Source organism: Cygnus atratus, chromosome 16 (genome assembly GCF_013377495.2).
Source record: "Cygnus atratus isolate AKBS03 ecotype Queensland, Australia chromosome 16, CAtr_DNAZoo_HiC_assembly, whole genome shotgun sequence".
NCBI classification, from domain to species: Eukaryota; Metazoa; Chordata; class Aves; order Anseriformes; family Anatidae; genus Cygnus; species Cygnus atratus.
The window spans coordinates 15,389,944-15,405,627 of NC_066377.1; the positions used below are offsets into that span (position 1 = coordinate 15,389,944).

At 55.2% G+C, this 15,684-nt stretch overlaps 1 protein-coding gene across 1 annotated transcript in view; it reads left to right on the plus strand.

The window, feature by feature from the left end:
* The window catches only part of CHD6 (chromodomain helicase DNA binding protein 6), an 89,089-nt gene that overhangs the window by 52,114 nt on the left and 21,291 nt on the right, over positions 1-15,684 (plus strand). Inside the window, exons 16-26 of the mRNA XM_050714016.1 lie at positions 1,365-1,508; positions 2,322-2,577; positions 3,033-3,243; positions 3,637-3,832; positions 4,311-4,475; positions 5,276-5,455; positions 7,556-7,666; positions 8,816-9,018; positions 9,437-9,636; positions 14,498-14,657; positions 15,096-15,185. Of these exons, the coding sequence (XP_050569973.1) occupies positions 1,365-1,508; positions 2,322-2,577; positions 3,033-3,243; positions 3,637-3,832; positions 4,311-4,475; positions 5,276-5,455; positions 7,556-7,666; positions 8,816-9,018; positions 9,437-9,636; positions 14,498-14,657; positions 15,096-15,185 (1,916 nt within the window). The remainder of the gene's footprint in view (positions 1-1,364; positions 1,509-2,321; positions 2,578-3,032; positions 3,244-3,636; positions 3,833-4,310; positions 4,476-5,275; positions 5,456-7,555; positions 7,667-8,815; positions 9,019-9,436; positions 9,637-14,497; positions 14,658-15,095; positions 15,186-15,684) is intronic.

Here is a 15,684-nt window from a genome sequence, read left to right on the forward strand (position 1 = left end):
GGGCCAGAGGTGGCCATGCCAAGCAATCAGGTGTCACTGCCAGCTGCTTAGCACAGGGCCAGAGCTGAGAGCTCCCTGTCTCAGAGGGGAGACTGGCCAAGACCCATCAGGTCACCGAAGGAGTGCCAGTTTGATGGAGGGCCCTTTGATGGATGGGGCACTGGTGATCTGCAGCCATCACAAACTTTTCTGCTGACGTGTAATGAATATTAACCCACAGCTAGACAATTCCTCCTATGTCCTTCCCATCTGTACGCACTCCCTAGCAGAACACTACTTGGCCATTGCAGCACAGCTTGGGCTGCTTCAGCAAACAGAGGCAATGGCTGGGCAGCCATGCACAGCATCATTTCGCTGCCGTGTGCCTTGTACCCTGTGGTGAGCAGGGCTGCCATATTCAAGCTGGTTTCTTAACACTCTCCAGGCATGGGACCAGTCTGTGGCAGGGCTGGGGGTGCAGGACTGTGTGTAGTGAAAAAGGGATCAATGAGCTGATCCGGGATGTGGATTTGGATGTCCAGATCCTTCACAGCCCTGGAGAAAGCAGTGTGGCTGTTTGCTGGACTGAGGGCCATCAGGCATATTGTATCACCTAGCCCTACCCAGCTTTGGTCACACTCACCTGTAGCTGGACCAAGTCCCCAGAAATTATCAGTCTGATGTTCTGGTGATCTTGCATCTTGTGCAGGCCCCTGCTGGGTTGTGAGTAGCCTGGGCCTAAGGGGAATTGCTGCTGTCTCCGCTTCATAACCCTCATGTTCCTTTGCACAAGTCCCATGGGAGCCTCTCAGCCATACAGTTGCCCTTCTTTCATAGCTTGTGAAGCTTGAGGATGTTACCCGTGTTAGGTTTGGCAGGAGGTTTATAGCCTGAACAGTGAGTGGGTGCCCCAGGCTCTGGCACTGCTGGGACAGAGCTGCTGGTGAGCCCTGGGAGGCAGCGCCCAGAACAACAGTGCTCTGATCTGCCAAAGCACTGGGGAAATCTTGCCCACAGGTGTACAGGGGCTTGGGCTTTGTCAGCATCACTGTCCATGTGCCAACACAACCCTGCCGAGGGTCTCATGCTAGAGCAGGGCTGAGCCCTGGGGGCAGCGTGGGGTTCTCAGTGTTGCCCATTCTTGCTGCACAACTAGACTGGGATACATCCTGGGGAGTGTGCTGAGAGCCACATGGCAGTGTCACATGGCAGCAGCTGCATAAGGGCTGGCACCACGGCCAAGAGAGCCTTTCTGGGAGTGCCTGTGTCTACAGGTCACACAGTGCATTTCTGGGTCTGGAAGAAAAAGGAGCTTTGTGATCTCAGGGCCCCTTGGACCTAGCTAGTGGGTCTGAGCCCTCAACCTGTTTTCTGTGTATACCCAGGAGCACAAGGTGCTGCTGACAGGCACCCCCCTACAGAACTCAGTGGAGGAGCTCTTCAGCCTCCTGAATTTCCTGGAGCCACAACAGTTTCCCTCAGAGACGGCCTTCCTGGAGGAGTTTGGGGACCTGAAGACAGAGGAGCAGGTACCTAGAAGAGTGAGGCTGGTGACTGTTCCTACAGGTCACCGGCACTCTTGGTCACCACGCCAGGCACGCACTCGGATATACTTTGTGGAAGTGAACAAGACCTCTCATTGCTTAAAGGTCTGTCCCTTGCAAGGTGCAGTGCTGCATGCCGGCCCTGAGCTCAGCCAGGAGAAGCAAAGTTCTGACAGAGCCCATGGGCCAGTGCTGCTTTGGAGAGAGGAGACCAGCCTGTGCCAAGGCCAGGGTCTTCTCCCTGCCTAGCTCCACACTGCTCCTTGCACGCCTGAGCAGCTCAGCACACCCAGCTTTCCCGTCTGGTCTGTTCCTGAGACCAGAGGGTGAGTGAGGAGGTCAGTAAGTCCATGGATCTGTCACCCTGTCAGGTTACCCTGGGGAACCATCCTCCAAAGTTCCCCTTGAGCATGGGTAGTGGGGAGCAGCACGGTCCCCTGGGTTGCCTCATTGCTGTTTAAGTGTCTGGCTTCATCATCCTAGGGGAGCAGGCATGGACGCATGGAGCACCCATCATCTCAGCTGTTAGCAAAGCTCCCAGTTTTCCTCCTCCTGCAGCAGACACATGTACCCAAGGCTACCCACAATGTGCGAGTTCATGGCCCAGGGCCAGCCACTCACATGCCTGCTCCAGGGGAGCTAGATCCTAAAGTTGCCCTGGTTGTCAGCAGTGCAGTTTCTTCAGGGCCATTTGTAGAGGGTTTCCAGCCTAGAGAGGCTCTAGTGTTGCAGGCCCCTCTGCTGTTGTCACCCTGTGCTTGCCATGCAGGGAGTGAATCTCTGCGCTTGCTCTGGCAGGTGAAGAAGCTGCAGTCCATCCTGAAGCCCATGATGTTGCGACGGCTGAAGGATGATGTGGAGAAGAATCTGGCACCCAAGCAGGAAACCATCATTGAGGTGGAGCTGACCAACATCCAGAAGAAATACTACCGGGCGATTCTGGAGAAGAACTTCTCCTTCCTGTCCAAGGGTGCCAACCAGCACAATATGCCCAACCTCATCAACACCATGATGGAGCTGCGGAAGTGCTGCAATCACCCATATCTCATCAATGGTGAGGGCTGTGCACAGGAGGTGGGGGGGTTATGTCTCACCGCACCGTTCACTGGTCACTGCCTGCAGGGCTCACCCAGCTCTGGCCCTCTACCTGCAGCGATCTGCCTTGTTGCCCTCATGGGCAGCCCAGCTCTCCTCAAGTGCTGTCTGCTGGTGGGCGCTGCCAGCCTCAGGGTCTTGCCCAGGCTCTCCATGTACAGCTGTTTTCTGGGGTATTTTAGAGTGGAATCCTCTATTGCATCCCAACATGGCTTGTTCTGTCAAGAGCTGGTGCCAGCCCTGAAGGAGTAGAGTCACAGGAGCAGAGGGGCTTCTGGAGGTTTCTAGCCAGCCTCCCTAGATCCGATCAACTGCATGGATTCTGTTCCTTGCATGCTGTTGCCGTGGACAGGAGGCTGGGGGCAGCTGCACTGCCAGCCTCACCAAGAGCTCACATCCCTTCTCACCTGGCAGGGGCGGAGGAGAAGATCCTGGAAGACTTTCGTAAAACACACAGCCCGGAGGCACCAGACTTCCAGCTGCAGGCAATGATCCAGGCAGCTGGGAAACTGGTGCTCATCGATAAACTCCTTCCTAAGCTGATTGCTGGGGGGCACAAGGTGCTCATCTTCTCCCAGATGGTGCGCTGCCTTGACATCCTGGAAGACTATCTCATTCAGAGGCGGTTAGTACAGGCTTGAGCATTCACCACATTTCCTCCATGTCGTGTCCATCCTGCACTGTAGAAACCGTGGAAACAGAGTGGAAACAGCCCAGGGTGGGGATTTGGCTATTCTGTACCCATCCATGTAGCAAAGGATCCGAGTTACGAGTTACTGTTGATGGGTGTAGAGACTCCAAACCTGGGCAGTTCTGACCTGGCCATTTTGCAGGGCTCCTGGTCTACTATGCTAGTCCTAGGAGTGACCAAATGGAGACAGACCCTTCCTTTGGTCCTAGTTCTGGCTGTCTGCATGCCCGCACACAGCCTGAGGGAAGGAGCAAGAAGGGGTTTGTAGCTGCAGCTAGTTCAGGCCCTGCTGTGACCCTGCTCTCACATCTTACCCTCTTGGACCAGGTACACCTACGAGCGAATTGATGGGCGGGTGCGAGGAAACCTGCGCCAAGCTGCCATTGACCGCTTCTGCAAGCCCGACTCAGATCGCTTTGTCTTTCTCCTGTGCACGCGGGCAGGTGGGCTGGGCATCAACCTGACCGCTGCTGACACCTGCATCATCTTTGATTCAGACTGGAACCCACAGAACGACCTGCAGGTAATGGGCCAGGCTGGGACAGACTGCGTGCAGGTCCCTCAGCATGGCTCCCGTCACCCCTGCCAGCCGGAGAGAGGGGTGCAGCAGCACCTGGCTGCTCTGGCACGGGGGGGTGCAACACTAGGAGAGCTGACAGGAGTGTGAGCAGAAGGCACGCGCCATGGGGGAGGTCACGCTGTGGCTCTAAAAGCACAAGTGGGCAACGCTTGGCCCATTCCTCCTGATAGAGGGGTTGAAGAGAGCAAAGGCTACAGCCTGAGCCCTGCGTCCTTGCCTAGGAGTGCATGGGTCTGGTTCTTACTCTGCGGCCAGAGCCGTGCCAGCTCAGCCACAAGTGCTCAGGGAGGGTGCCCTGGGATGTGGGAGCTGACCTGGCTCTGGTGGGTGACTAGAGGTTGCTGGTAGGGGTACCACAAGCCACACCACCCCCATCGTGCTGGGCTCACTGTGTTTGAAGCTGTACCCTGCACTCTCCCAGGCTCAAGCTCGCTGCCACCGGATCGGGCAGAGCAAGGCAGTGAAGGTCTATCGCCTCATCACCAGGAACTCCTATGAGCGGGAGATGTTTGACAAGGCCAGCCTGAAACTGGGCCTGGATAAGGCTGTGCTGCAGGACATCAACCGCAAGGGCAGCACCAATGGGGTAGGTTGGCTGTCAGAGTGGGGCTGGGCAGGAGGCTATGTGGCAGAGCGCTTCTCCTTCCCCTGCGTCCTGTCCCCCTGCTGCCTCTGTGACAGGGGCAGGCGTGCAGGGCTGTGTCCCCAGGTGGGGATAAAAGCCTTGCATTCAAGGTGGGAAGGACCCCACCTGGGCTCAAACCACACAGCTTTCTGCAGCAATTGGTACTGTCACAAGGATGCTGGTCCATTGCCTGGTGACGCTGGCCAACATCTGCCTGTCTCTTGCTCTTCTACCAAGAGCTGAAGAGGGCAAAGCCTGTGTCGCAGCTCTGCTGTCCTTCATGAGAAGAGCTTGCTGGCTATATTAGCAGGCCACCCAGTCCATTGCAGTCGTGCAGGGCTGTTTTGAGAGCATTGTGCAGTACTGAGCAGAGCAGAAAAGCAGAATGGAGAGAGGAAGAGGATGGGTAACTACTGGAAGAAAACCAAGTGACTGTCACGTTGGAGCAGAGACCTGGGCAGGCTCCCGGGGAGTGAGAGCCCAGTCCCACACGCTCACACTGCTGCTCTTCAGCCTGGCAGGCTGTCCCTGTGCTGCCATGGGGCTTGCAGACATGCGCGGTGCTGTGTCTGGGTGACAAGGGCTGAATTTCTTGAGTCCCTTGAGCAGCGTTTTGAAGTGACCTCTGCCATGGTAGCAGGAGGTCTGGGCTAGCTTGGGGCATCTCTACCCTCCCTCCTGGGGCAGAGAAGAGCCTTCTCCCACCATGCCAGTGCCCAGAGCAGCTGGCGCGGTTGGTGATGCATTTGTGTTTTGGACAGGTTCAGCAGCTCTCAAAGATGGAGGTGGAGGACCTGCTGCGGAAGGGTGCCTATGGTGCTCTCATGGATGAGGAGGATGAAGGATCCAAGTTCTGCGAGGAGGACATCGACCAGATCCTCCAGCGCAGGACGCAGACCATCACAATCCAGTCTGAGGGGAAGGGCTCCACCTTTGCCAAGGTGTGCCGTGCTCTTTGGGAGGGAAGGGGACTCCCTCCCGTGGCGGCGGGGAACAGTCTGGGCAGGGGCAGTGCAGTACTGTTGGGCTGAGCTCTTCCTGCATTTGACTGGAGCTGTGTCTGCCTGGAGGCCAGACTCTCCTGCCTACCGCTCTGTGCCCAGGAGTGAGACCTTGCTGGGACATGGAGGCAACGGGACATCCTGTCTCAGGATGTCAGCAGAGCAGGGAAGAGGGGACTGCCAGCCTGGGCAGGTTGAGAGCTGTGCCAGCTCTTAACATGAACCATCAATGTGTGCGTACAGCTGAGAAAGTCAATTGTATGCTGGGTTGAATCAAAAGAAGCGTAACCAGCAGGGCGAGAGAGGTGATTCTCACCCTCCACTTGGCTCTTGTGAGACCCCACCTGGAGCCCTGTATTCAGCTCTGGGACCCCCACATAAGGAGGACATGGGCCTGTTGGAGCGAGTCCAGAGGAGGGCTGGGAGGATGATGAGAGGGCTGGAGCACCTCTCCTATGGAGACAGACTGAGGGAGCTGGGGTTGTTCAACCTGGAGAAGAGAAGGTTCCGGGGAGACCTTATAAGAGGCCTTCCGGGACCTAAAGGGGTTATGGGAAAGGTGGGAAGGGACTCTTTGTCAGAGAGTGTAGTGATAGGATAGGGGTAGGTTGATAATGTGATAGGATAATGGCTTTGAACTTAAAGAGGGTAGGTTTAGATTAGACATTAGGAGGAAATTCGTCACTCAGAGGGTGGTGAGGCACTGGCACAGGTTGTCCAGAGAAGCTGTGGATGCCCCATCCCTGGAGGTGTTCAAGGCCAGGCTGGATGGGGCTTTGGGCAGCCTGGTCCAGTGGAAGTTGTCCCTGCCCATGGCAGAGGTGGAACTGGGTGATCTTTAAGGTCCCTTCCAATCCAAACTATTGTATGATTCTGTGTGTGGCTGTCCAGGAGGGCTCAGCTTGCTAGCTTTTTCTTTGCCTGGATTCACGTATCCTTTGAGTCAGGCTGGCGAGAAAGCAGAGCAGGGAGCAGAGCACTCCAAGTGCCAGTCAGTGCCAGGGTGTGCTCTCTCCCTGGGCCAGCAGTGTGGGCAGATGCTCTGTGCTGAGAGGTGCGGAGCTGCTGCGTGTCCTAGCCAGGGCACTGTGCTGGCAAGGTGCAGGCTCCAATCCCAGGTGGAGGGCTTGGTCTTTTGTTGGGCTCAGGGCTTCTTGCCGAGGCAGCAGGCCATGATCAGAGCTGGAGCCTTTCCCCAGGGCTGTTGTGGGCAGTCAGGCCCACAAGAGGATGGATGAATTCAAAGCCTGGGTGAGCTCCGTGTCTGGGAAAACTCACAGGGCTAATCTTGTGCTCATGGCCTGAGCTTATTTGACCTGGAGTCTGTTACCTTCCCTGTCTTTCTGGACACTGGTGGTGCCTTGGTGTGATGCTTTGCTAGACAGAAATGCAGGTGGAAACCAAGGCTGCCAGCAGTGTGGGAAGGTAGTGTGGTACCTTCAGCACAGCCTGGCCACAGCCTCTGTGGCCAGCCTCATTCTTCTGCCGTAGGAGTTGGCTCTGCAGGAAGACCCCTGGGGAAGTGGCAGGACTTGGCTGCTGGCCTCCATAATGCCAGCAGCTGTTTGCTGCCATGCTGCGGGGATCTGTGTGTCCTGGGGTTCTGACAGCCCCACATAAGCAGCCTCCTGCAGCCTGCCCACCGGAGGGAGCCCAAGGAGCCAGCTCTGTGCCACGCTTGTGGCTGGTGTCCACAGGGATGCCATCTGGCTCTCCTCCACTTACAAGTGGCACAACCCCAGGCTCTGTTTCCAGTGGGCCAGGCAGAAATGCAGAAGACTGGGGCTCAGCTTTCTTTTCTAACAGAGCCCACTGGCATGCATCAGTGCAGGGTGTAACAACCTGCTGTACGTATCCCTGCTTGCGCAAGGGGATTGGACCAGATGACCGCCAGAGGTTTCTTCCAACCTTAACCATTCTGTGATTCTGCGTGGCAGCCAGACTGTTCGCTGCAGGCAGATGTGTTGTGGATCTCTGTGAGGGGAAAGCATATCTGGATGGTGGGTTGTATCCTGTTCACTCATCTTCTCTCACTCCCAGGCCAGCTTTGTAGCGTCAGGAAACAGAACTGACATTTCCTTAGATGACCCAAACTTCTGGCAAAAGTGGGCCAAAATAGCAGAGCTCGATACAGATGCCAAGAATGAAAAGGTAAGATCCAGCTCAGGGCCTGTGTGCCCCACAGCTGATACACAATGCCCCACATTCACCCAAGTCTGGGGGGTTGTTCAGAGGCTGTGTGGGTCAGGCTCAGTATCTGAGTTTGCTTGCTAGAAACGAACCACTGTAAAATCCAAACATGAATAGGAGTAAGGGGAGCCTCCCAGGGATTCTCCTGGCCCGGTGGAGCAAGCAAGGAGAGGCTTGGATTGTGCTGCTCATTTCTCCATCTGCATTTGCAGCTCTGCTGTCCTGCCTTCAGGCTAGTGATGGGAGCAAGGAATAAAGCCAGGGGGATCCAGCAGGCCCATCACCATGGCTGGGCAAGGGGATGCAGACCGTGAATGGATGCTCCAGCAGTCTTGCCTGTTGCCCCCCCTGGCAAACAGGCTCCTTCACACAGCAACCATGGGGAATGTGGCAGCTGGAGCTCCAGGGAGCTGGTGCTTGGCTTCCCCTGATCTGGTAGCAAAGCTGCCAAACCTTCCCCATGCACCTCGGGGGTACATCTCCCATGGGCAGCGTCCTTGTTCTCAGCCCTGCCTGCTGTGCCTGAGGGCTGAGGGGATGCTGGTGACCCAGTGCATGTCTGGAGGCAGAACAGACGGGGTCCCAGCCCTCTCCTCCTGCCCAGAGTTGGGCTGCTGATGACATAGATACATTTGGCAGGGTGATGGGAAGGAGAAGAAGTATGTACATACCATTTAATTTCATATTGCTCCCTCCTGCACCTTCTTGGTAGCTGCCTTTCCTCTTCTCTTTCCTCCCACCTACCTCCCCATCAATAGAAATTACACCACCGTCAGCACAGCTTGTCCCAGGCATTTCTGGGAGAACCAGGAGTGTAATTCAGAGCTGAATCAGGTGCTGAACATCAGTAGTTTGAACCCTGACAGCCTGATTTTCAGCCTGTGATTGTTCAGGATGAATTTTGTTACCTCGTGTGTGTAGACAAAGCCACGTGGAGTGAATTTGAAGCAGATATCCTAGTGGCAAGGTGGTGACCAGCCCCAGGGCTGGTGAGCCAGTGCTGGGAATTGTGAACAGAGCCAGGGAGCAGCATGGTGGACTTACTGTGCCATGATAAAGGGCAGGTGTTTCCACCCACACCTGGATGTGTTCTCCTCTATGCCCCTGTAGGAGAGCTTGGTCATTGACAGGCCCCGGGTGCGGAAGCAAACCAAACACTACAACTCCTTCGAGGAGGACGAGCTGATGGAGTTCTCTGAGCTGGACAGTGACTCGGATGAGCGACCCACACGCTCGCGGCGCTTCAATGAGAAGACACGGCGGTACCTGCGGGCTGAGTGCTTCCGCGTGGAGAAGAATCTGCTCATATTCGGGTGAGTCTCACCCCCTCCTTGAGACAACAACCACAGCCCACTTCACAGATGGGCCTCCAGCTGCCACAGTCACTTTCCGTCCATCCGGAGCAATGAATGCCTGAAGCAGTGTTCCCTTCTTCAAGCAATGACCTCCCTAGTGGGACCTGCATTGTTAGGCTCTAAGCAAACTTTTGGACTGGAAGGAGAGTTAGGGGGCAAAGCGCGAGCTGGCAGTCAGGGCATCCAGCATCTGCTCCTACCTCTGGCCTGTTCAGTCCTGTGCAAAGCTCTTCCCCATCTCTGCTCCTATAATCTGGGGGCATAACACCCCCAATCCTTGGGAGCTGCGCCACTGTGTGAGCTTGTGGAGAGAGGTGCCAACGAGGTCTCTAGCTGCACAGGAGTGTTTATTGTATCTTTGTTACTGCTCTTTCAGCTGGGGACGTTGGAAAGATATCCTGACCCATGGGCGGTTCAAGTGGCACCTGAATGAGAAGGACATGGAGATGATTTGTCGGGCCTTGCTGGTCTATTGCGTCAAACACTACAAAGGGGATGAGAAGATAAAGAGTTTTATCTGGGATCTCATCACGCCAACGAAGGACGGCCAGAACCAGGCTCTGCAGAATCACTCAGGTATTGCGTGTTCTCTCTGCCATTGCACCAGTACTCGCCGCCTGTGTGCAGGACCAAGGCTGCAGGATTGAAAGCAAAGCTGTTTGAAACAGCCAGGAAGCACTTGTGCTCTCTGCACAGAGAAAGTGGCTGCCATGGAATTGGCCTCTCCACAGACCTCAGACAGCATCAGGGGCTGGCTGAGTGGGGGAGGACATTTCATGGCTCCCAGTGCCTGTTTTTGGCTCTGGCTGGTGCCAAACAGAGCCTTGTAGCGGGAGCAGAGATGCAACCCTGCTTTCGGAGAGGGGGCTACAAAGTTCTCACTGGCTTATGAATACTCTCAGGGCTTTTCTGTGCTGGGGGACATTGTGCAGTGAGCTCGTGGGGTGGGTGTAGGTGACCACGTGAACACGTTGGATGGGATAGTTATGAGGGTTTTTACTCCACTCTAAGTGCAGAATTGCCTGGCTGTTCCTCAGGGCATCACAGGATGCAGAGTGGATCATCACACAGGGACCTACCTGCTTGCTGGTCAGTCCAGTGCTAAAGCTGATGTTGAGACTGCCTGGCGCTGCCTGTGGCTGCCCAGTGCCCTGACTATGGCAGCGAAAGCTGGCGATGTAGTCTGTGCAGCTGTCTCATCCCCAGTCACCAGCTTGTGGTTCTTGTCCCTGACACACTGGTCTGCAGTGCCTGTCCCCGTCGGTGGAGGTGCAGTGCTGCTGGTTTGTCCTGAGACCTCTGCAATGCAGAATTGCATTGCAAGGCGATGCTGCCTTCTCCCACTCCGTCTGTCTAGTCGGACCCTTTATCTCATGTTTGCCTGTGCCTTCTCTGTTCAGAGGACTAGAACATGTATTTTCCAGCGTGTGTGATGTCTAAATACCCCACATATCATACCAGATGTTCAGATTTTAATTGCATCTGGATTCTGTTGGGCTGAGGCTCCTAGTTTGACCTCAGCTTCTGATAGGGTCCACACAGCTCTTGCCCTGCTCTCCTGCTGCCGCTCTTATCTGCCTGGGGAATGGGGCACTGCAGACTCACCCCCATGCCTGCATTGCAGCATATGCTCTCTGTAGGCATTTCTTGCAGCACAGCATATAGACGTAGATGCCATCATTCAGCCACAGTGGTCTTTGTCTTTAATGGTACAAAGACAGAGCCTGTGCTGGCTCCTTGGACCAGCTGGTGGGTTGCAGCCTGGGACACATGGTCACTGCCCATTCTGTGTCAGAGGACTCCACCGACTGAGTAGCACAGTGCCTGCATTGCGTGACTTTCAGGAGAGGTGAGTTGGGCTGGGCGAGCTGTTGGGGGAGTCCTTGGCACTCCCGCAGGGTGATCAAGCCCCACGGCTGTGTGCTGCTTTGCTGGGCACTTGGTGATGTATGGCACAAGGTGAGTAGTAAGGACAGTGAGCCATGCTGAAGCCTCAGGCTCTTCGACCTGTTTGAAGATGGTGGTGTGTGGGTGGAGCACCTCTGGAGAAGTGCTGTTGCTGAGCCCCAAGGGCATGCCGAGCATTACTTGGTGATCAAACACCATGGTGCAGTCTCAAGACCCTCAAGAGAAGCTCAACATGAGCTGGCAATGTGCACCTGCAGCCCAGAAAGCCAACTGCATCCTGTGCTTCATCAAAGGAAGCGTGACCAGCGGGGTGAGGGAGGCGATTGTCCCCTTCTACTCCACTCTTGTGAGACCCTACCTGGAACACTGTGGTCAGCCCTGGGGACCCCAGCACAAGAAGGACATAGATGTGTACTAGTGTGACTCCGGAGGAGGGCCATGAAGATGGTCAGTGGGCTGGAGCACCGCTCCTGTGAAGACAGGCTGTTGGGGTTGTTCAGCCTGGAGGTTGAACTTTTCAGCCTGAAGGCTCTAGAGAGCTTATAGCGATTTTCCAGCAACCTAAGGGGGGCTACAGGAAAGCTAGAGAGGGACTCTGTCAGGGAGTGTAGTGATAGGAGAAAGAGTAATTGTTTTAAACTAAGAAAGGGTAGATCTAGATTAGACGTTATGAAAAAATTCTTTACTCAGAGGGTGGTGAGGCACTGGCACAGGTTGCCCAGAGGAGCTGTGGGTGCCCCATCCCTGGAGGTGTTCAAGGCCAGGCTGGATGGGGCTTGGAGCAAGCTGGTCTGATGGAAGGTATCCCTGCCCATGGCAGGGGGGTTGGAATTAGATGATCTTTAAGGTCCCTTCCAACCCAAACCATTCTATGACCTGACATAACCATTTCCTTCTGTCTGGAGATGTCTGTCTTTACAGTGTGAGGTCTGAGCATGTGGCTTTCAGTGGCTTTCTCCAATCACTTCTTGCAGCGTGAGCCACTTCAGCAGTGCTGCCTGTGCTCTTGCCATGCAGCCCTGCCCATAGCAGCACTGGGTCTGAACTTGAGAGCCTTGTGGAGAGCAGAGCAAGAGTAAGAAATGAACTGGCTGATACGAATGGGCTTGGTTTAGGTAATGCCAAGTAATGAACAAGCTGCAGTTTCAGTGAAGGGTCAGTAATGCTCTACTGAAAGAGTAGAACTATAATTGATGCATTTGGATATTTAGCAGAGGAAAGCAACCTGGAGCTTCTCCATCAGTTCCTCAGAATGGCTTTTCCCAGCTGTGGAATCTCAGTTTTCTTGGCCAGGGGAACAACAAAACCATCTAGCCTAACCACAGGAGATGGAGGAGAGCAGAGCCTCCAGTGCAGAGCAAACATACATCAAGTGCTGCTGTGGCTCTCTGAGGAGCCTGAGGTCTCTTGCTTGCAGAGAGCTGACCAGGCAAGATGTGCTCCAGGTGCCCCAGATGTGCAGAAAGCAACAGAATGCCTCCAGCCCCTGCTAGTTCCTCCTGCGGACTGTGCCTTGTCAATCCTTTATCAGTGGGACTACAAGAGGATGAGCAGAGCCTGCAGCCAGCCCCCCCCTCAGAGCTCTGCTGTGATCCACCCCACAGATGGATGGGGCAGAAGTGCTGCAGCTCTTCTTTCCCCTTCATATGCGTATGCAGGACAGGACAGGACATTTGCAAGACGCTGCCTTAGAAGTGGCTGCCCAGGGTGCGGCTCATCTCTCTTGGAATACTTCGAGCAATAGTGACCCCACCACGCATCATTTTCCTGTTCTGCTGTGAACTCAAATTTTATTTCAAGGTTGAAAATGTGTTTAATTTTCAGCTCCAGCCACTGGATATTGCTTTATCTTTGTCAGCCAGATGGAACTACGTTGCTTTGCCATTCGGTGTGTTTGCCCAGTGCAAATACCCCCCACAGTGATCTGGTTCCCACATAGCCCTCCACATGATGTATGGAATAGGAAACAACCCCCAAATATCAGATCATCAGGATTATTTTCTGTTCTTTGATCATGTTGGAGCCTCTTGTTTGAACTCATGTCCGAAATTACTGTGTCGTCCCTGGAGAGTGAACGTCGGAGCAGGCTGTGTTGTCTAGGTAAGGCTCTAGGAGCTGTGCCCAGAGACCAAGGTCTCTTCCATGCTTCTCTCTGATAATTTTATACATCAAGGGATCTTGTTACCGCTTGGGATCAACATTGCACTTGGCACTCATAGCAATACAGTTTGTGTGATGATCCCCACGTTTTTCTTGGAGACAGAGTCTCCCACTCCAGGTTTACCCCAGACACTTCACTGACAGATCCTTCACCTACACTTGGCTGAGCTGAAAGGCATTATAAATCCCCTGAGATCTGTCAGCTTTGAACCATCTAAGATGTGTCATGTCTATCTCATGTGATGCACGTTTTAAACAAAAATGGCATGTCATGTTAAACAGGATGTCAGAGTGCTGCTCATTGGCTTTATTAGCCAGCCCTGTAGTGTTATCAAAAAGATAACAGCCTGTTTTGTAAAATCTTTTCTCTCCTGATCCAGTGCTGGCTGACTGTTTCATCACAGCTGTTGCAGTGACAGAGGAATGAGTCTTCCCATGATTCTACCCAGCCCAGTCCTTCTTTCCAGTCATTCCCTTTTACCTTTTTGAAACAGCTTTTCAGCTGTCAGGCCAAGCCCCTCCCTAGTCTCTGGCACAAAATGTCAAAGAATGTGATGATGCTCCCAACTCTGTGCTAGGATGAGACGCAGAAGGGCAGATGAGCTGGACTGAGGGCTTTCAAGTGTCTCCTGGGTCCCAGGCACTGCTGTGGGTAGAGGAGAAACTGTGGCATGGAGGCAGGAGTGAGGTTGCTGTGGGACTCAACTGCGTTTGGAGGAGTTTCAGCATCCTGTGCAACCTCAGTCCACTTCTGGGGCTAGAAGAAGAGGTGTGAGGTGCAGAGGGCTCCAAGCTGTGGCATGGTGTTAATTACGTATAGTTCACTTGAGACACAGGCTGGAGCCCAGGGGCTGCTGGTGGCTCCCTGAGCTTCGTGGGGTCACTGGGGATGGCACTGCAGCCCCCACCGCAGGCCCTGTGGCTGCCACAGGCACCCACATGCAGCAGCAGAGTGGGGTGCTGGGTGGGCAGACAGAGACAGGGAAAGGTGCTGGGATTGTCGAGCCCCACATCCCAGCAGACCTGGGCTCCTGCCTTTTCTAGGAGCTTGCTTGGAGTTCACCACTGGCAGCCTGCTCCAGCCACCCGGGCAAAGACAGCCCTTTCCCACAGCTGCCAGGCTTCCCGGGCTGCTGAGCGGGTGCAGCGTGGCGTGGGCTCTGCTGGTCGGTAGCAGCAGTTTGGATACCTGGGCATGCGCCTTTCTACTCATCTCCCTAACCCTGGCTCGCCGAGCTGCAGCTGGGAGCCTCACAAGGCCTCCTCCAGCTCCCGGTTGTGCTGCTGTGCCTGGACAGTGCCATGCCAGAGGTTCCTGGCCTGGCCTGCGGTGCCCCTGATGCTCACTTGCTGCCGCTTGCTGTTACAGGCTTGTCAGCACCGGTGCCCAGAGGCAGGAAGGGGAAGAAAACGAAGAACCAGATGCTGCTTCCTGAGATAAAGAATGCAGACTGGCTTGCTACATGCAACCCTGAGGTGGTCCTGCATGATGACAGCTACAAGAAGCACCTCAAACAGCACTGCAACAAGTGAGTGCAGGAGCCCGCAGCAGCTTTTGGGGGCCACAGGCTGAGGTCCTTTAGCATGGAGGGGGTGGGAGAGAGCCATGAAGGGCTCAGCCCATGCAGATCATCGTGCTGGGCTGCTCTCAGGGTGCTCCTCCAGGTGACAAGACGGGAGCAGTGTTCTGGGCAGCAAACCTATGGCCACAGGGCCCAGCAAAGCGCAGGGCCAGGGATTGTGGCGTGGCAGGGTGTGGCCAGCTCCTACCCTGCAAGGGGACAGATGGCTTTGAGAAAGTGTGTCGTCCCATGTGGGAAAACACGGTCAGGGGGCAGGTTTCCCTGCCTTCACTGACCCTCACAGTGTGCCCCTGCAGATGCTCTAGCGAGGGCCTTCGAGTCAGGCCCTGGGCTGGCTTTGAGCACCTGCATGCTAGTGTGTGTTCCTCTGTGTGTCCGGGGCAGGGTTCTGCTGCGGGTGCGGATGCTCTACTACCTGAAGGCCGAGGTGCTGGGGGAGGCTGCTGACAAAGCCTTCGAGGGCACCCCTGCCAGGTAGGAACTTACAGTGAACCCCGGCATTGCTTCTTATGGGAATGGTGGTGGCGCTCGAGCAGTGTCACAGCCATTCAGCCCGGTCTTCTCGGGGCTCAACACGGCTCCGGGAGAGCCAGGCACTGCAGCCACATCCCCAGGTCTTGCTCAGGCAAAGCTTCATCCTTTGGTGGCAGCTGTTGTTTGAGCAGTGCTGAGGTCACAGCACTGGAATGGGCATGGTGAGGACACTCAGGGACACCCTGCAGCCTGCAGGAAAGTGTCTCCAAGCGCTGCCTGATGAATTGGTCTTTAATCTTAAAGTGGGGGCCTGCAGAGACTGTGCCCACTTCCCGGGGCCAGGTCTCAGAGCGGAGTGCGTCCCATTGCTGGGGCCTGCAGTCCCTTCCCAGCCCCTCTTTGTAGGGGCTCTGTTAGTGCCGCTGAGCCTCCCAGCCTCCTGACCTTCCTGCAAAGTCTCAGCTCTTGGTGTTTCAGAGAGGACTGTGATACACTCAGC